Source organism: Melozone crissalis, unplaced genomic scaffold, assembly GCF_028551555.1.
Source record: "Melozone crissalis strain CALT ecotype California unplaced genomic scaffold, PUWL_Pcris_2 ptg000008l_1, whole genome shotgun sequence".
NCBI classification, from domain to species: domain Eukaryota; kingdom Metazoa; phylum Chordata; class Aves; order Passeriformes; family Passerellidae; genus Melozone; species Melozone crissalis.
The window spans coordinates 266,951-288,358 of NW_026535786.1; the positions used below are offsets into that span (position 1 = coordinate 266,951).

The following is a 21,408-nucleotide window of genomic DNA, read 5'->3' on the forward strand; positions in this document are numbered from 1 at the left end:
ACTTTTTTTTCTCCCTAACTTCTATCCCAACTTCCAGGAGGCCGCTCCGCGAGGGGGTGGGGAGGGGCGGCCGCGCTTCCCTGGCCCCGGCCCGGAGGGGGCATGGGCCCGGGACCCCTCCCGCCCGTCCCCTCCCGCGCTTTCTCCCGGTTCCGCAGAGCTTTCACCGACTGCAGAGCCTCCCCTGCAGTTACGCGTCGCGGGTCTGTAAAGCTGGCTCATAAAAATGACGAGACTGCTAGAGAAATACTTTTTATTAGATAAAACGGGTGAGGGAATGGGGGAAAAGGCCAAGAAAACAGCTTCAAGAACTATAAAAACCGGAAAACTTTTGTCACTAACCACATAGTAACATCTGAGTGAATGGGAAGCACTTCCGAGCACGTCATCAGGGAGCAGAACTTTCCTCGCCAGAAAACTATGCAATGTATACCTGAACCCAACAGAAAGAAGGCAACCTCCATTATAAAACTGGGGACCAGACGGGTTTATAACTAGTTTGTAAACAGGCTTCCACCAAAACAGTGATACAGAATATTCACGTGTCGCTTGCAGGGATCCACAATCAAGTAGGCAAAAGTCTGTTGGTGGCTTTTGCTTGAAGGGTAACACAGGCCATTAGCATCCTGAAAGGAAGAAAAAAACCAAAACAGTATTAGGGACAATAGGGGTATCTGTAAAAGAATTAATAAAATCTGAAGCTAATAATTTTGTTCCAGTTGTAACTGTTCATTGCACAGCAAAACAGAACAAATACACTGCAGTTTATTGACATGGTATATGTCCCTATAAGGATCCCAACACTACAAAATGCACAGTAATTCTGGCTGGATGTATCAAATAATCTTGAGGTAAATGTAATATTAATATAAAATGTAAAATTAAACATGTAATCATGTGTTTACACAATTAGAGCCTAAAATACAAATGATTAAATATACAACAGCCCATCATGTTTCCTTTGAAAGAGAAAAAATAATCACTTACTCTATATTAATACATAAAGCTGTTCCATCCATAATTTTTTTTTCACTTAACATTTGCTAATGCATCTGTTCAAGTTGCAATATTTGCATTTAAGCAAAATGCTTATTACAGATCACATTAAGAACTTTGGATTATTATTGGAAACATTTTGTGTGCCACTCCTCAGAAAGGGTTTGAAGGGATTCTGGACACCTAGCTGCAAAATCCTGGTTCTGAAAGAAATACATTAAGCTGACAATCAGCAGGGGAACTGGGCTCTTCACGTTAACATCCCACGTCTGCACATGTCAATAAAAGCTTCAGTGTTGACAGAGCAGCACAGCTGGACACACTTCAAATCCAGTAGGGATCCAGAAACTAGATGGAGAGCTTTTTAAAGCATTGGGTTTTTTAATTTAGTTGGGTTTTTTAATTTAGTCAGCGTGGTAATTGAACACGTGAAAGACCAATAAATACATAGCTGACACTTCCTTTCTTTTAAAACATGTAACAGTTTCCTCCTGCTCCCCAACACCTTTGTACAACAGTTGAAGAGATGTGGGTTCTGTTACACTTTTCCTGCTTGAGGAAAATTGCTACATTGCACATCTTCATTTTCTCCAGGAAAATTTTAAACTCACAGACTACAGACTATTCCGGATTTCACATCTCTTGCATTCTTCTGTTGAAGCTGTCTTCCTTTGCATAAAATAATCTGTCTTTTTTTTTGGACCAAGGAAACATGAAAACTGTAACTCAGTGGTTAAGTCAGTCAGCTGAGAAGGAAAAGAGCTGGGTCCCCATTTCTGCACCAAGGACCATTTGTGAATATTATTCTTTAGCTTTTACTGGCACCCCATTTTCTCCTGCTGTTTTGAAGAGAATGAATCCATTATTAGATGTTCTAATGTCTTCCTTTGAGGGATTATTCAAACCTCTAAATCTTAAATTAAGCTAAGCACCTCATAAAAATACTGTTTTAGACAGGTAGAGATTTGATAATGTTTATTCCCAGAATTTTCCAATGGCAGTCAAATGCCACAAGCTAGAAATAGCATTCTATTTTTAAGCAGCATGGCATACAAGCTCTGTGGCTCCAATTGTAGGATACCTAGCTTTCTTCAGGTGTTTTCTAAGGATACACGTGTAACAAACACTGAATTCTCAACTGCAGTAAGGAGAGCAAATTTTAAGATTTTATAGTGCTCAGCATCAAAAGGCCTTTGGAATTTGATCCAAAAATAACCTAAGCTCATGCATGTAACTGAAGAAAAAAAAGTAACAGACAAGATCAACATCAAGATGTGATTGGTAGTTAAACTCTTTTCCCATTGCTACCAAGGATCCCACTCCTGCGGTCTGTGTGGAATTGATGGATGGCAGTTGAGGTTTTGACTATTTAGATGCAGTGTAAGCCCACTAAAAATTTGTTCAAAAACTCAAGAACAAAAACAATATAAGTTCTGGCAATGAGGCATTTCAAGCAATATACCTAACTTGGTATCAGGAAAATATTCAAGAAAAGGTTCTTAATTTTAGTCAGCAAAAGAGGTCATAAAACCCCTAAAATGCTTGAGCACAAAGGCTCTGATATTTACATTCATGCATGTACACAAGTTAAGAATCACACCCATTCCATCTGCAGTGGACTTTGGTTCACACATACAGGGGGTGTAATGATTGATTTACTGATGTTAGAGTAGGATAATTTTATTTTTTCTTTGTAGCAACACAGCTGATGATTTAAGAATACATATGCATAGCATAAAACAGAAATAAAAATCCTGCTGAACATTTTCAAAACTGCATAATGTAATTGACAATTTTTAAAAATACTTATTGAATAAACTTTGCATTATTCTGATTTCTAAAACTGCCACAGTTTGGGTTCAGGTAAAGAAAGTTCTAAAATAACAGTGAACACTCCAATACTTAAGCTGTAAAAGTATTTCATGATATGCAAAGCTCCAAAGCTGTCAAGGGTATGTGGAGTTCAAGAGAGTACTTTGTCACAAGATCTAAAATTATTTATCTTGTGATGCCCAGGTCTATCAGGTTTTGACGCTCAATAGCTCTACAGACATTTGTAAGAAAGATCTCAACAAATTAGAGGGTTGGACAATCACCAACCATATGGAGTTCAACAAAGTGCCAGATTCTGCACTGGGATGGGGCAGCCCTGGATGTACAGACAGACTGAGGAATGAGATGCTGCAGAGAGGGACCTGGGGGTCCTGGTCTGTGCCAAGTTGTTCATGAGCCAGCGGTGCCCTGGCAGCCAGGAGGGCCAACCCTGTGCTGGGGGCATCAGGCACAGCATGGCCAGCTGGGCAAGGGAGGGGATTGTCCTGCTCTGCTCTGCTCTGGGGCAGCCTCACCTCCAGTGCTGGGGGCAGTTCTGGGTGCCACAATATAAAAAAAGACATTAAACTATGGGAGAGGGTCCAAAGGAGGGCAATGATGATGGTGAAGGGTCTTAAGGGGAAACCGTATGAAGAGTGGCTGAGGTCACTCGCTCTCTTCAGCCTGGAGGAGACTGAGGGGAGACCTCACTGCAGTCTGCAGCTTCCTTGTGAGGGAAAGAGGAGGGGGAGGCACTGATCTGTGCTCTGTGGTGACCAGGGACAGGACCTGAGGCAACAGCACGAAGCTGACTCAGGAGAGGTTGAGGTTAGACAGCAGGAAAAGGTTCTTCACCCAGAGGGTGTTTGGGCACTGAACAGGCTCCCCAGGGACGTGGTCACAGCACCAGCCTGACAGAGGTCAAGAAGCGTTTGGACAACACCCTCAGGGACATGGTGTGACTGCTGGGGGTGGTGTTTACAGGGCCAGGAGTTGGACTTGAGCAACCTTGTGGGTCCCATGTAACTCAGCATATTCTGTGATTGTGTGACTATAACTTAAAACTTTGAAATATTTACATTTCTAATAGTGTGCTTTTTCAGATACGGTTTTAAAATTGTGTTCAGCCATACAAGTCACTTTTACAAGACCAGCTTTTAAAAGTACATTTATTTTAAAAATTATTTATCTATTTACATCAGGCTAGGAGGGTATGTCCTTTCCTTCTACCTCCACTGCAGAAATGTAGTTATTCCTTAAGAGAAACTTTTCATCACAAACATAAGACATTTGTGCTCCAGTAAGTGTCCTTCCTGTACGTGCCATGTGGAGTGGAGTAGTTTTGATCCACATAACCATCAAACAGTCTAGACACACTGTTTAAGCCTTTCTGTTTTTTGAGAGAAAATTCTCCAACATGTTCTTTAATAGAAACTGTAATTTCAGAGTTCTTCTTCACCCCACAAAATTTCAGAATGTGCAGTAATGCCCAATTTTCCTCCAAGGATACAAGGAGGATAGCCTGCTCTGCATTAACACTGGATCTTCTTTTGTCCATCTATTTTGTTTACAAAATTTGCTGAAGTTTGGTTGGGGTTTTGTTTGTTTGTTGTTGTTTTCTTTGTAGTACTGATGATATTTAATATATGGCCAACACAGTTAGGGGAGCTCTTTAATGTCCATCTGCCTAAACACAGAAATCTGCAAAGTTCCCATCAATGCATTTGATTTAGAGATGTGAAAGGAACAGTAACAACAGGAGAACATCCAGTTACCAGGGTTTTGCCTTTTTATTTTTATTACAGTTTGCAACCTAGCAGAAAGATAAATTTTGATACACCCATAAAGTGTTTATTTTCAAAAGCCTTTTATGAGTCATACGTAGTACTTAAAAGATGATGACCAACAGATGAACAACTGGGCTATTGGCAACCTGCAGGGAAGTTTGTGCACTCTGAAATGACATCAGCTACTGCTGTTGAAAGTCGGTACATTATCTGACATTTAATTATCACATATTCTGGTTATTCAAGAAGAATTTGAAGTAGTTCATCCTACTGTAACAACTTAATTGACCGATATGCTGAATCTAGTAAACATGCCAGTTCTCAAACTTATCTTGATGGTAAATGTATGATTTTGCAAGGGAAACAGATAGGAATGAGACTTGGCAAGGGAGGGGAAAAGAGGTTAGGAGTCATCCCACTACACCAGCCTTTTTGTATACTAAACTTCTTTGTAGTCTTTACAGAATCAGATACAATACAAGCTATTCATAAAGCTCTAGCATAATTTCAAAAACAGAACCATAGGAAGTCAAGAGTGCATCCTTGATCCTTACTGTTAACTCAAGTTTTATTATTGTCTATAATATTTTTCATTAACTAGTTTTTGGATGACTATTATGACTTCCACTGTAATCCAGTAAACCTATTTTTAGTGAGCTACCAAATAAAACTTTAGCTGGTGGTTACTAATGAACAGTTAGTAAAGAGGATGAGAAACAGGATGAGATCAGAGAAAGAGTTCATGAATAAAGAAGTGACAACTATGGGAAAATAAGCCATTACAATGGAATACTGTATTTTCTTTGTGTAAAAGTACATTAATTATGTTCATGTTATGTATATTACTGTAAAATCCCATGTAAAAATCATCAATACTTACATATGCAGACACTCTGAAGACTGTAGAAATAATACGTATTTCTTTTGTTTCAGGGTTCTTTTGAACGCTGAAATACAGGGGTATAATACACACTTATTATATATCATAAGTACTGATAATTAGACTCTTTAATTTAGTAAATTCATTCTAAACATATACACTGTATCCTTGCTCAAATTTTATGAAGGTCAAATTTATAGCTAAAATTCAACTTATGTCATACTGAGCATGAAAAGTTATGTGGTCATTGTTAGTTAACATGTTTATTATGACATTTTGCTGAAAAATATTGAATATATCTAGTAATCTGACCTGGTTTCACTGTTCTCAGCTACTAAATCACAGCAATATTACCCAGACCTAGATGATTCCAAATACAGAGTTTTCATTTTTATAGATATGAAAAATTATGCAGCTAAACATTTCATAAAAATCTTTTCATATATTCTTTGAGAAAGAAACCTGCAAAGTGAAATGCATCTTAATACAGACTACAAGAAATAGCAGCAGTACTGGTGAAGAAATACATTCTTTAGCTCATTTTAATTTGTATATAATTATAGTTTAGGTTTATTTTTTCTCCTTTGGAATTTTGTATGTGTAGTCAGCTATGCAACTTGGGATGGGATTATTTCTAGACTGTTGTGAAGACTGCCATTTCTTTCATCATATTTACTAATAACTAATAATATTATCGCAAAGAATCCAGGCATCTCAACCTATTTAAAGTATTTTAATATATCATTTTTCCACAAGTTTGCTTTAAGTGATGCTTACATTTCTTCAGAAATTAGATCATGCAACCGCTATTAACTTATCTAATTTTGCAGATTCCCACTTACATTAACTCACTGTGGAACAGCTGAGGCTTAAAACTTCCATACTTACACGCTTCCAAGAAATGCGTATCTCAAAACCTGCCGTGTCACAAATAGGTTCCATTCCCAAGAAAGGTCCCAGTACAGACAAGTTACAAGAGGATGTGTGAAATACAGCACAGCTGAACACCACACCAGGTCCAAGCTGTGACAGCAGTCCCCTGTTACCAGTGCTTTGGCAAAGCTTCTTTTTGTAAGAACAAAGGAGCCCCAAATCAACCAACAGCACCTTTGTTGATTCAATCTCTGCAGCCAATAAAAGAGATTGACTCTCCAATTAACTGATTTCATCTGTAGAGTAATGACACAGTCATGTTTGAACCTATACTGTGAGGCTGATCTTCCCTGTGGTCAGTCAGTAATGAGGCTTTCTCAGAACTTTTGTTGCATCTGACATGTCGACATACTCAACGGTGGATGAAGACAGCATTGCTGAAATCAGTAGTGACCCCAGTTGTGTGCCTTGCCACCCCTCCAGAGATGATTGCCTTCCCAGCAGGACAGCTCAGCTACCTCATGACTCAGCTTCTGAACCACTGCAGTTTACAGACCAGTGCATTAAGCCAAACTAACCCAATGTCACTTTATGCTGACACACCAGGCTGTAACTGCAGCAGTTCAGAAACTCTTCAACCATCTCTGTGGAAAGAGTGACAACTTTCAGAACAAGACATAGAGGATTAGTGGCATTATTGCCTTCTACCATACATCACCACCCCCAAAAGCAACAGTTGTATTTAAGTTACTCTGTCTTCAGATTCTTCTGTCAGAAAACTATGCTATCAATTTCTGTTTTCTTAATTTTCATGTCACATATGTATATATATATATATATATTTTTAGGATACCAAAGTAAGAGTTGAAAAATAATAAGTCTTCCTATTTATTCCATGACCTTGAGAAATTTTCCCTTTGTGGTTAGTTTCCTGTAAGTAATTTTTCAAAATGTTTATATTCAGTATTGGTTATTTTTTAAGGCAAAAATTTGTGTCTGTTAAAATCAGATGAGATTCTTCCCTTGCTGACTTGAAAGAAAACCAAGAGGTTGCCTTTGACAAGCTCATTTGCTCTATCTCTTTATTTCCCCCTGAAAGGTTTTAGAAAAAAACTATCTCATCCTTTTGAAGAGGATAGTATTTCCTTAAAAATAATGTTAATAGTCCCATGTTCTTTCAAATTGTTAACTTCTAAACTATTCATTGGATATGGTAGTTCATCATTTTAATGTGCATCTATTCTCTTTTTATGAAAAGCAAACATCCTCATGGTCTCTCTATTCACTTTGGGCTTTATTTATGTCCTAACCTTACTGGCAATATTTTACTAGGCTTTCCAAACAATAAAAGAACAACATAATGCTTTCAAATACATTCATTCATTATGGGGAAAAGGGCATGGAGATGGAGATTAGGAAAGAAGAAGAAAACAATCACTACCACATGCTACAGCAGCTGTCACCATGGAAAGACAGTCAGAAAAATCAGGGGTTAAGTACAGAGGACAAGATTTACCAACAGAATACCAATAGATTATATTTTAATTAACGAGTTTTTGTTATGTAAATATATCCTTTAAATAAAAATACTACAAGGAATAGTGATTTGAAATTATTTAGGTTATACAGGATACAACACTAAACACTAGAATTTTGGATGGATTCAACTGATCACAGACTAATTACCGATGGGATAGTAACAGACTACAAGTTGTGCATTACTTTTTTAGTAAGAATATATCACTCTTTTTGCAAAGAAAAAATGTCTGTCATTTAGTAGCTGTATTTGGAAGTCCCTAGCTTGTAAAATATCTAGAGTTGTTAATTTCAAAAAAATTATTTTGCATTCTCTTATAATAAAGCAATGTACATAGAAATGCTTTAATAAAATGAAACCTCAAAACTTTTGACACTATTTTGAATGCTACTGCCTAGGAGTTAGAACTCAGGTATGGCCAGGAAAAAAAAAGCTGTAATAAAGGTAAGTAGGGAAAAGCTCATTAACAGGTCTGCTGCTCCCTGCAGTAAAGGCACTTGTGTGGAACTCTTCATGCCAAGGCTCTTGCCCATGAGGAATACTGTAACAGGACTAAACAGTGGCAGCTTATACATCCATAAGCTTACTGTTATTGGACTGAATTCATCTGTGGCAGCTAATCTTTCAATGCACATTATCAGCCAGCAGCTAATGATTATTGAAGTATCCATTTGGTTTTTTACCAAGCTTTCTGATCTCCAAACATAAAAGTTAAACCTTAAGGACAGTACAGTTTACAAATTTTTTAATACTGTGAAGTTTTTAATATCACTTTATAAAGAATAGAAAGTGTCCAATGCAACTGTAATCCAAGATACAATGAAAACACACAGAGGGTAGCAGTCTAAAAAAAGAATTTAAACAAAACTTGGTATTCAATAGGAATTTGAGGGTGAACTTTTTGGTAAAGAAAATTTAAGAGATTACTACTATAATCAGCAATCTTTTACTGAAAATAAGAGGCTGTAAGAAAGTAATTTTAATTGCTTTATTTTCTGGTGTAATTTGTGCAAGAATGAAGTAACACAGTGGCCAGAAATTAGAAATTAAGTCAAGACTGTCATTAGCGTCCCTATTCAGAGCCTGTCACTGCCTTTTTCTTTCTTAACACAGTGGAAATAAAACAGAAGCATAATTTTGGATAAACTGGGAGCAGGGGGAAATGAAACCAAGGAAAAGGCAACTGTGATTCGGAAGGGGGAGGAAAGGTCTGAAATGTCAAGATTAAAAGCTTTTCTCATGGGACTGACAAAGAACTCAATACCAAAGGAGAAAGATAAAAGATTCAGTGAAATGGTAAGTTTCATTTTCAGCTGGTAACCAGTGCTAACACCAGCTCCTCTGGCAGTGAGAAACCAGCAGACGTTTACAGGCAACAGAGAGACACATGGTAGACAAATTCCAAAGATCAGTTACATGACTTGAAAACTTGGGAGGATAGAAAGCAATCTGCCAACTGGCAAAAAAACCAAAAAAAACAGACAAACCCAAACAGCACAGGAATATACACTTTAAAAATTTTCTCCTAAATATTTTATAAAGGACAGAAACCACACACAAGAGGAAAACACAAAGGCTAACAGGGAACGGGTTGAGGATACAGAAAAGGTAAACTTTGAAAACAGAATGAAATTGTGGGAGGATCTTGGCAGAGGCTTTTTTTCTGTTTTAAGTAACAAGAACTATTTCACATCCCTATCAAATTTTACAGCATGAAAAGGAAAAAGAATGGAAAGACGTTTAAGGAGATAGGAAGGTAAAGAAAATGAGTGGCTTAGAACAGAACTTGAACATGTTTAGGATAAAACAATTCCACAGCAAAGGGGAGCAGTAAAGTGAAGGAACTGATTGGATTTGCACTTTGTCCTAGATTAATTCAACAACAGAAGAGCAGAAACAGCTGCAGTCAATGCAGTCACCTATGGCCCAGGATTGAATGAACAAGCAGCTTGATTCACGTGCAGAATGAACAGTATAAAAGAAAAGGGAGGGTAGAGTTAAACACTGATGGATCCTTTTATGTCAGATGCTGTGTTTCTGAAGAACCCACTTGATTCTCATCTAAGTATGAGATGAAAATACCAAAACTACTCATACTAACGAAAATTTTAGTAGTATCTTTTACAATCTTTATATTCCCATTAGCTTAACTAAGAATGAGTCTGAATAACCAATAACTGCATTCCATTACCCAGCAACCAGAACATACAAGTTTTATCAGTCAGAGAAGTCAGCATACGGATATATCAAAGCAGGGCGAAAGTTGTGGTTTTAGTCTGAATCTAAACCTCTGATCAATTACTTCTAATCTCAGTGGAAAAAAAACCCTCACATAAAGTTCCAAACAATTCCATACACCAAACCTGGCAAAAAAAAGTGTGTTAGTTCACACTGTCATAACAGCAAGATTCTGTCACCCTTAGTTTTACACTGTGAGAAGTGTATTTGCAGAACTAGGAAGGCCAAAATCCAACTGTATTAAAAAAAATTAAAAATCAGCAGAGATAAAAATATATGGAACTGAAAGTTTCAGCTAATTATTTCAATTTTTAAATCCTAAATTAAAAGCAGTCTAATTGAAAGTAGCCCAAGATCATACTGGCAAGACTTAATTGTTGATATTTTATCAATGGCAGTGGCAACAGTCTGTTTACAGTACTATGCCATGTTTTCAGCAGATGATTATGGAAAAAAAGTCTCTTTAAATTGGGAATGACTTATATTATGAGAATGTCCATAATTGTAATATAAAAAAATGTTATTATGTAGGACTGATGCAATTAAAATTGCTTATATTTTTGCCACAGAACTACTGCCATTGTTCCATGGCATTTTGATTGTTGGACACAAATAAGCTTGCAAGTGGATTAAATAACAGCCCCATTTTTGAAGCTGTAAATTTTTTGTACAATAAATTTACATAAATCAACACTAAGTGTATATGGATAGTACATGTACACAGTTGTACAAAAAGTGAGTAACACTTACCTCACCAAGTCTTTATAAAAAGCTTTTGTAGTTTCTAAGTATGGGTCAACTACATCTTCATACTGGCAAAGAGTTCCTCCAATGCAAAAATGCTTAAAAAGACAGAACAGAAATTCCTCACGATCTAATTGAGTGAATAAGTCATAATGGTCCGAATCCTCCAGAAGCAAGACCTTGTAGAACAAGGAAAAAACAAGGAAGTCAAATAGATAAAAATTTATTTAAGATTCAGTTTTTAAATAATGCAGCTAGTATGGTGTATGGTACACAGAAGTTATGTCCATGTAAAATATATGAATGAGGGACTGAAATACCTATTTCCAAATCCTTCTTCCATTGATGCAATTTGGTTCAAAATTCTTACATATAATATAAAGCAGAATCACTGTCAGATTTATGCCCAAAAGACATAAAGGAATATTTTTCAAGTCTTGTTATTTCACTGGTTAGTTATCTGTCATGCTAGTGAAACAAAAAATCTGAAAATAAGCTACCTATATTTGATATGTCAATTGCTGTTAATCAATGGGGTAACTGTTTTTGGTAACATTTGCTTTTTCATTTTTAAATTGACACAGTTATTTCACATTTGTAAAGGAATTCTAGGACCTCCCAGAGGAGATCACGCAAACTCCCATCATTGCTCATTGCCGACTCCAGTGAGCCCTGATCTGTAGCCTGGATTAGCCAGCCGTGCATCCAGCTGCTCCATGCGTGTCACCTGCCTTTTGCTGAGATATATGTGAACACAGAGGACTTGCTGGATTGGTGTCAACACTGGTTCGTGTGAATGTGGACAGCGATTGGAACTCACAATGGCTATAAGACATTTTGAGTCATGTCAGCCAAACTGCAGATGCCAGCCCAGGCAAAGTGGTCAAAATTAGATGTGAGCCCACTGCTCTCTGGCCCTCTTTATAACAAAACTACACAGCCTGAGTAAAAAGGGGTCAGGGCAACAACTGTTCTGGATGCCCACCTCATACATATCCCAACCTCCTTGGCTGAAGCAAGAGAAGACATGGCAGGTAGGAAAGAAATGTGGAGTCTTGCAGCCAAGGGCTACCCTCTGACACCAGGAGACAGTTTGGTGCCCCCTACAGTCTTCTGTCCTAGAGCCCTTAACTAATTAATTTGAAATTTTAAGCCATTCCTGGATTTTGACTTATTCTTTCTGCTCTCTTAGTTCTTAGGAGTAGGAATCACCTTTGTTTCAAACCAATGTTAAACCCTCAACTTGCAAATGCTGACACACACATCACTTCCACAGGAAGGAAACTGGGAAGACACTGAAACCCCAACAATCTCTAATTGTAAATATTGCCTCTAACCCTCCTACATACAATACATTTAATTTTCAGAAAACATTTCACATGTACACAACTTACAGATAAATACACAGTATTTTGAACTGCTAGGCTACAAACTACATCTGAAATTCAAACATGAGCTTGAGTTCTCACCTTTTCCCAGAACTTTACAAGACAGACCAGTATTTCAGGCCACATCCTGTAACCAGTGTCACTGGTTCAAATACATTGCCTTCAAAGGATTTGCCAAGTGCAAATGAGTGCAACTCTATAATTATTTAGTACTTATGTTGATTATATATACAAGGAAGAGCAAAATCCAGTTCTCCCACACTATGCTTTGCTAATGCCACACAAACATAAGTTTAAAAAATGGTTTTAGCTTATGAAGTCAAAAGAAACACAGTAAAGACATACATTGATTAAAAGGGTGCCACTGTTAGAGATTCTTTTTCAGATAATCTGTTTTCTGACACTTCCACTAGAGTATAACAAACAGTTTCACATTGCAGGCCTGTTCAGGAGTTGTATTTAGTCATTTTCCAGTATTATACTGAAAAATTTCCTCTTCCATAGTTCCTCTTGCTTTGGAGAAAATGTATTAAGATGGCTTTCTTTAAATGCCTTCAGATATGATATGATCAGCATTCCTGTCCAGGAAGGCTTCAGGATGTAGCTATCGAATACATTCAATTTCATCCACTACCTGGAAGGCTGGGTGAACCTACAGCTCTGAGTATCACAGCACCTTCTTTTGGGCCCGACCCTTTGTTTCCCCCTCCTAAGCAAATGAGCAGCTGCATTTCCCCACACACCCCCCAGCACTGACTGCCTGAGACATAGGTGGGTAGAAGAAGGCTTTACCTTTTTCTTCCACCCAAAAATGAAAGAGGGCTCACCTGGAAAACAAATCATTGCTTTTAAATATTCAGGCAATGTAGTGCCTCAGCTGTTTGCAAACCATGGCTACTGATGCCTGGTTTTACCACTGTCAGAAAAAAAACAGCCTGAAAAATGTGTCTTTATAGCATCTAATAGAGTAGCAAAAGTTATAATAAATTATTCATTACTATACTGACCTTCCTTAATTCATCAGAGATAAGAATATCATCATAATAATCATCATAACATTTCACAATAGTTCCAGTTTCTCTAACAATTCCTTCAGAGTACAGCCGATCAAAAAATGACATGGAAATCTGTGTACAGGGTACCACCGTAGCTTCAATTTTTGTCACTTTGGAACCTGAAAGATACAGGAAGCTGGTTGCATGTTTCCTGTTTTTAAAAAAAACACACATCATGTAAGTATGAGTCAATCACAGAGTCCCTCAAAAAAAAAAGCAAAAAATAAAAGCCAAACAAAGCTATGAAGGAAATAAGCGTAAAGAAAACATTAAATTCATCTGAATACTACTTTCCATTAAGGCTCATGTGTCTGCTCCCCCTGTTGGTAAATACCATCAACCGAAACTGGGATAGATGGAACACCGTGTGAACCCAGCATTGCAGTAGATCACACCCTTAGAAAATCATATTGCCCAGCTTAAGCCTTAAAGCATAGGAGGACATATGCCAAATTTGGCATGATGAAGTACGGAAGTCAATAGCTGCTAGCAGCAGCCCACAAAGTGAAAACCAAAATGAACATGGCCTCAAAGAATTTTTGATTTGTTAAGTATTATATTGAACTTTTAAAAAAGTTATTTTGCAGCCACTGTAGGCTTTATTAGGCAACTATTTCAGAAGGTGAAAGAGGTACTATCAGCACTTCCTGCAGGAATCTGGAGTATTACTTCTGTAATCATTAAATGCAGAATATATTTTTCTATCATTTCTTTCCCTCTGCTTGCAGATCATCCAAGGCTGGATCCTGTTGCTCACAGACATCTAGTGCCATTTGAGATGCCTGCCCTACAGTATTTTCCTTAAGGAGTTATCAGTCAATAAGGGCACATATCTTCTCTATATACAGTGTTATATCTGCAAATCTGTCTGCATGGTGTTGGATAACTTATGGCATCTCAAACAGCATTAGGCCCCATGTTTAAGAAGCTTTGCACTCAGCCCAGTTCTGTTTGCTCTCTTCAGTCCAAGTGTTCAGCCCAAATGTTAGAACATGTTCTCCAGCCATCTCCAGGTCTGCCTGAACAACCTTCAAAGCGCTTCTGAACAGGAGAGGGGAGGAGAGCACGAGTGAGCATTCACACAAGGACACTGTGTCTCAGCAGAGAGAATATTCACAACACTCCAGCTGTCCATGAGTTTATTCTTATCTCTTCTCCTCTGTAGGTTCCCTTGATGGGAGACTGGCCAGCAACATCACAGTATCTAAAGGCTTTTTACCATACAATTAAAGATAAAATTCAGTGCTGTCCTGACAAACTGACCTAAAGGATCACTAAGCAATACTCCTCAGGAAATGTACAAACTTGCCTCTACATGACAGTATTTCAGGACCAGAAACATGCCAGAAAGGGATGCATGAACCATGATGCTTCCAAGAGCACCTATCATGTCATTCCAATCCTAATATTTGTAAGCATAGCATAAAGTAAATTTTCTCTTGCCCACACCTGCAGAAACCCTTGGGATTTCTGCCATATACTATTACATAGAGACTACTTATTCATAGGTTCAGTAGGGCTGGCATTTTAATACCTAAGCCAGGGCAAACTGTACCACCCAACCAATCAATACCAGGGAAAAAAAATAAAGAGAAATTATAAATCAATAGCTTGAAAATATGCCTACTTAAGCTAAAATAGTAACAGGAAATTTTAATATTATTTTATTGGACCATTGTGATCTCAAGAAAATCTGTTAAAGACAAAAGCACAGCATTTAATTGCTTGGCTTCCTGTCTACCGACAATGGTTATGAAAAAGGGCACCTCTTGTTAAAGAATAAAAGGTTTAGTGCCTTCACCTACCTATACAGATAGTGACTATACAAAATAATCATATTACATAACCAAGAACAAGTCAGAAAATCATGAATTACAGCTTTACAACCTATGCAAAAACCCAAATGATTTATATTTATTTATTTGTACTTCCTCCCACCCCCTCACTTCCAGTTTCCTCTAGTTCTCCAGCTCCCTTTCACAGGTATTGAATTTTTATTTTATAAGGGATTTATTATGAGACAAATCAGCTTTTATCACATTAATTATTTTAAAATTAACATTAAAACCTGAGTTGACTAACAAACATCAGATGCTAAGTGACTTGAGAAAAGTGAAAGATCCAATTACTGAGCTAAAAGTATAGGACATTTAGATATTTATAGGCTTTCAGTTATAAGGATTTTATTGGTGGAAGGGAAGGAGACTTCTGCTCTGAAAAAAGGTTTTATGAAAACTTGAATAATGAAAAAAAAATCAAGAGCTTTGTAATTTATTCAGTAGTTCAGAAAACCAAACTACACATGGAAAAGTTTAAATACACTGGAAGGTCCTACTCTCTATTTCAGAGGTGAGATTTGAAATTCAAAATTTCCTGGACAAGAATGATAGGTTTTAATAACACTAGAAAAGTAAGCAGTGAAAAAGGAAGAAGAAATGCCTTGACAACTCTACAAGTGGAAAACAAAGAGCTGAGAAATCCTAAAACAGCTTAAGCTTATTATAACAGCCAGCTCTGGTATATCTATAAAGTGCTCTGGAATATCTATATAGTGCTCCCAGAATACTTTTAAATTAACACATCACATATCTAGTATGGGGCAGATAAACCCTGGATTGGGTATATTTAGAATTCCTCCAAAATCTAAGAAAATTTTTTATGTCAGAAAAATATCTTGTAACTTACTATTTACAAAACAGTTTATATGTAATGCAAGTTCAGTGCTCAGTATTAAAAAAATATGGTATTTCAAAAGTAAAAGATGTAGGTTGATGATTTATGGTTTCATATGACATCTAAAATTCTTTGCAAATTATAACATATAATAGTAGCTTAAAAATTGCTGATTTAATATTCCAGATTTTAAAACCCCATTCTAAAGACAGAAGTTGTTGAAGCTTTAAGCACATATGGCAACAAGAATCCTTTTTTAGGCAAATCCTAATATTTTATTTACACAAATAGATGGTAACTGTACCCCTTTGAAGATAAATTTTCAAGTGTTAATTGAGCTTAAGCAGATCCAGTCCTGCCTCCCTAAGACTGCTGACAGGTGCAAGGACAGCAATGTATCCATGGAAAAATGACTATTTAGTTCTCATTGCAGCTATTTAAAAAACACAAGACTCAATACATAAATGGGTATGCATCAAATTTGTTCCTTTTGCTGCTTTTATTTTTGAATTATCAGAGTAGCAGATGGATAGGTGGCTTAAAGCACATCAGAAATATCTGATACTCTGCCATGCAGCTGGAACAAGGTGAAAAAATGTCCCTATTAGGAAAATTGCCCTACAGGCAAAAAAGTTTGGTGTGAGACTAGGTCATTAAGTATCTTTCTGATCAGAGGAAGAAGACAAGAGAATATCCTTGTGTATCATTTACCTAAAATGTTTTATTTCAAGCAATGTTGAAGCTGAAGTCCTTGAAACAATGTATTATTGTGGAATTCTACCAGGACAAAAAACATAAGTAAAAAGGTGAGAGGAGATTACAGCCTTAAAAAAGAAAAAAATTATTATGAAAACAAACACTACTGTAATGTTTTATTAATTTCCTTTATAATGCTGACATCTTTCTGCAGGTCCATAAATACTTTCTGCCCAGTCTCATGGAGGGCAGGGGTAGGGAATTTTCTGTGGATCTATCTAAACCCCCCCTATATTATGCATTCAAATTATCTCCCCCATTAAAAACAAACAAACAAACAAAAAAATCCCCAACATTTTTGTTTGTAACAGAATAAATGTAGTATTTGAATCAATGTAGACTATGTATTTTCTTCAGATTTTCCAAAGGGCAAAAAAAGCATGTTTCCAGTATTTTTTACCAACAGATATGTTGCTTTAAAGTTACTCCACAGTGATAAGCAAATGGTATATCTGGATTAATGTATCAGTGAGCCCGAAGAAGAAAATACTAGAAGATCATTTTTACCTCCTCCCACTCACAGCTAATTCTTACTATATTTTCAAAAAATGCACATGAAGACTAAGTATAGAAAAATGTGCCAACATTCCTCACCAAAAATAGGCAAAGAATGGGAAGATGAAATTTTAAGAGCAAACAGGGTATACCAGCTGTTCAGGATTTAGAAAGGGAACCCTTCCAGTCCTTGGGACAAAATGCTTCACTTCTGTGCGGAGGAAGATTGAGCAGAACCAAGAGTTAAGCTGGGTTACTTGGCAAGAGACCCTCCACTCCTAACACAAGGTATGTAACCTGCTGACCTCCACTACAGGGACTGTCAAGTTGCAGACTAGACAGATAGCCTAACACAAATCCTGTCTAAAGCAAGAAAAGGTTTACTACTGGCTTAAAATACATCTATTTTCTTTCTGCTTGCCAGAGAAAGAGGTATCTGAAGGGGTACTTGACAGATTTTTTGCATTTTATATATATTTCAATTGTTTTAACAGTTGGGTGAAGTGTTTGGAAAATCTATTTTTGCTGACAAAAAAGTGGCAATGTCTAGTGTCATTGTATATAGTGGGAAAAACCTATGCCAATTCCAGAGAGCTGAAATGGAAAAGTAAGAAAATTCCCAAAGTTCTGTTAAATATTTACACACAGTAATATTTGTAGACAAACCAAAAGAAATGAGGGATTCCCACTACCCTCTTCTAAGATACTCCTATTAGGGAAAATCACTTTGGCAATATCAGAGATCACATTATGCATAAAACACCATTACATTATCACATGAAATTGCCATGAATTTTTGTGTGCAATTTCAAAGTGGAGCCACAAATTTGCTGTTTGCTTTTGGCCTCCCTGCTTTAGTGTTTCATCTGCATCTCCAGACCTAATGGAGTGTGTCTAGAAGTTACTGATTTGGCAACAAATTTGAAGCGACCCTCATGGCATGGCTGCCAGCAGAGCAACCTGTCCCATGGGGCTCTTCTGTGCCTCCATCACCACAGCTGTACAGACAGCAGATTTACACAAGCTTGGGGTGGGCTCTACCAATCCTCTGCTCTTAACTTCTATTTGTAACAGAGCAATCATCTCAGACCTGTCTCAAGTCAGGCTGCAAGTCTGCCCTTCTCTAACATTTGCAAATGTTATCTTATGCAAATGCATAAGGTACTATTGTAATTCCACAAATAATGCAGTTGTTTATGTCTGGATACATGATCAGGTCAACTGGATGCTACAAACCCATTTATAAACAGCTTCAGGTGCTTGATTTATGGAACGATGCAGGGGTCAAAAGGAAAAAAGGCATAAAAGGTGACAATTTAGTTCTTTTTTTCTAGAAGTAGAATCTCTCCCTATTACTTAGTAAAAGAAATAATTCTTTAAGATATTTCAACTAGCTGAAAGCACACATGTGTGAACTTTCATTATGGTAAATTACACCAAAATCATTAAAATACAGACTTTTTTATTTAAGATTAATTTATTCTAAATTTACCCAATGTCGTCCATTGTCCTGAAGCTGACAGCAACTTTAAACTGGAGTTAACACTTTGATCATTAAAAAATGCCTGTAATATTCAAATAAGAGAATACAAGTTAATGAAATGAAACAGAAAATCATCATTCATAATGCCTTGGATACTTTCAATCCAAATTATAAGGCTCCAATTAGTAAGTAGATCCCATATGATCTACCAGTTTGTGTTCTAAATATCACACCACCAAATCTATCAGTTTGTAACTCTGTGTAGGCAGTGTCTTTTATATATAGAAGATCTCTTCAGGTGCATATTTTTATATGTAGTATTAAATATTTATAATAAAACAGTTTTAGTCCAAGAACACACAAAAATGTATGAAATTCATGGACGTACAAAAAACGGAGGATGAAAGTTTTATCTCTGCATACAATGTCGTTGAAGTTAAAAATGAAATGCCAAGTATGATTTTAAAATTTACTCTTTTTAAATAAATTTGAAGCTTGGAGAAATGTAGAGATACACAAAAATTATTAAACTGGTACAGAGTAAGATCTGAAGAATTCAACTTATTGATTTAACAATTAAAAGAAGAAGACATCCATAGTAATGTTGATAGCTGGCAAGTTTCCATGATAGATAAACCAACCAAGAAAACCCACACTTACAGAGTGAATAATCACTGAAGAAACTGTGAAGAAAATGAAACCATGGATCTTTCAGTTTCTGGATCACTAAATTTCTTTATCACCCCTCTGGGATACAAAGAGATCAGATATTACATGTAATGGTCCTTTTTTCCCCAATTACTTCACAGCTCTTCAGATTTCATAACTTCACAGCAATATCTTTACATTTTTAATTCAAAAGAGACAAGCATTGAGAGGGTAAATGGGTATTCTGTAAACTTCAATAATTTGAAATGTTTATCAGTGGAAGATTAAATAAATATTGGTGTATCTCTGTGTAAATTTCTTTAAGATATAAAGAGGCTGAATTCTTTATCCAGGATAACAATATAAAGCACACATATAAAATATCAAAGAGTTGTTTTTAAAACAACAGATGTAAAAATCACATAGTTATTAAAACCACAGGTTCTGTCTGCAAACAGATGAAGAGATTTGACTTAGCAGATGACAGAAATGGAGGACACAAAATCAGCAAGTGATTTGAGTCTCAAAAAGCTGGGAGTTCAAAATTCTAGCATAAAGTAATGGCATTCAATAGATTTCAAAAGTTGTATTTCCAGATATGTGGTGCACATGCACGTCTAATTGCACTGTGAATTTACTGTGAGAAATTTACTGATAGGTGTGACCGTGTACACTGTTTGAAGTCTCACACTAGGTGGACTTCCCAACACGAAACCCTGCAGCCAACATCAGCATCCAGTTCAGATTTCCATTCTTGGGAATCCTGAAAGGCTAAATTGTTCCCTCTTAAAGCAGAGTAACATTAGTACAGACTAAAATATTTTTACTGGACAGTACAGTTAACCCACAAATCAGAGACTTGAGCACCACACCTAAATCACCTCCTTTCAAGGAGACAGTGAGCAGACCAATAGCATTCAACACTGCTAATGTTGAATATAATTTCGGGGGGGGGGGGGGGGGGCGCGGGGGAGATCAACTTAAAACACAAAGGATTTAGAACTACCATAAGAAACTCATCCTTTTGATAGGGCTTGAACTGCTGGTCAAAACTGAACGCTTGTGCTGTGATCCTGCCTTGCATGGACCTGAAATGGAAAAATGAGATTAATTATTCTGAAGACATACATAATGCCCTATTCTGACCGATTATACTTTGGTTTTTTTCTCCCAATTCTCAGTTACAAGCGCTTCCAACCCTTCGTTGGAGGGCTGGGGCTGCGCTGGAGCCCCGCTGCGAAGCTGAAACAGATCTCAGCTCGCTGTGGGAGGCCAGGACACACGCCTCACACCTCAGAAAGCGCGATTTGCCTGCCTGGAAAATACCAAGGGGACTTCAAATTCAGGGGTTGGGGGAACAAATGAAAAAAAAATAATTAAAAATGAGAGAAAGAGACGGGACCCGCCGCCACCGCAGCGGGCGTCCTGTGGGCGCGGCAATGGCCCCAGCCCTCAGCACGGCCCGCGTGTTCCCCGCCGCCCCCAGACAGAGGCATCCCGCAGCGGGCGCTCCCCCCACCATTTGAGGAGCCGGTCCGCGATGTCCCTGTCCTGCAGGCAGGAGAAGGTTTTCTTTGGCAGCGCTCGGAACACGACCTGCCCAGCTCCGCGCCCGCCCTCCGCGGACATCTTGCCGCGGCCCGGCCGTTGCCGCGGAGACGGCGCCGCTCCGGCGCGGAGCCCGGCCCCGCTCCCCAGCGTTCCGCCGCCCGTGAGGGCCGGTGGACTCGGCTGTGCCCCTTCTCTTCGTAGGAAGAGGGACTCGGCTGTCCCCCTTCTCTTCGTTGTTTGCTTACAAAATCCCTTAATTCAAAACCAGCCTTCTCCCCTCTCCCCTCTCTTCCCGTCTCTGCTCCAGGAAAACTCAGGCTTGCCCAGCAGGCCGAGGCAGGGGCTGCCATTGCTGCCTTCGCCGAGGCCAGCCCAGCATTGAAACACCAAATCTAACTAGGGAAAGGCCAAAGTTCTGAATTATGAGCTTCTGGGGAATCAGGGCTGCTGCTTGCTTCCCAGGATGCAAAGCCATTTGGGAACAGCAAAGCC

General features: G+C 37.9%; 1 protein-coding gene across 1 annotated transcript; it reads right to left on the reverse strand.

The window, feature by feature from the left end:
* Positions 1 to 247: 247 nt before the first annotated feature.
* CFAP300 (cilia and flagella associated protein 300) lies at positions 248 to 20,994 on the reverse strand. Its single transcript, XM_054269931.1, has 7 exons — positions 20,885 to 20,994; positions 20,372 to 20,453; positions 18,727 to 18,799; positions 13,263 to 13,429; positions 10,874 to 11,046; positions 5,476 to 5,542; positions 248 to 626 (listed from the first exon to the last, which is right to left on the reverse strand). The coding sequence occupies exons 1-7, from the start codon at positions 20,992 to 20,994 to the stop codon at positions 495 to 497; spliced, it is 804 nt and encodes a 267-aa protein (XP_054125906.1). The 3' UTR covers positions 248 to 494.
* Between the last annotated feature and the right edge of the window lie 414 nt (positions 20,995 to 21,408).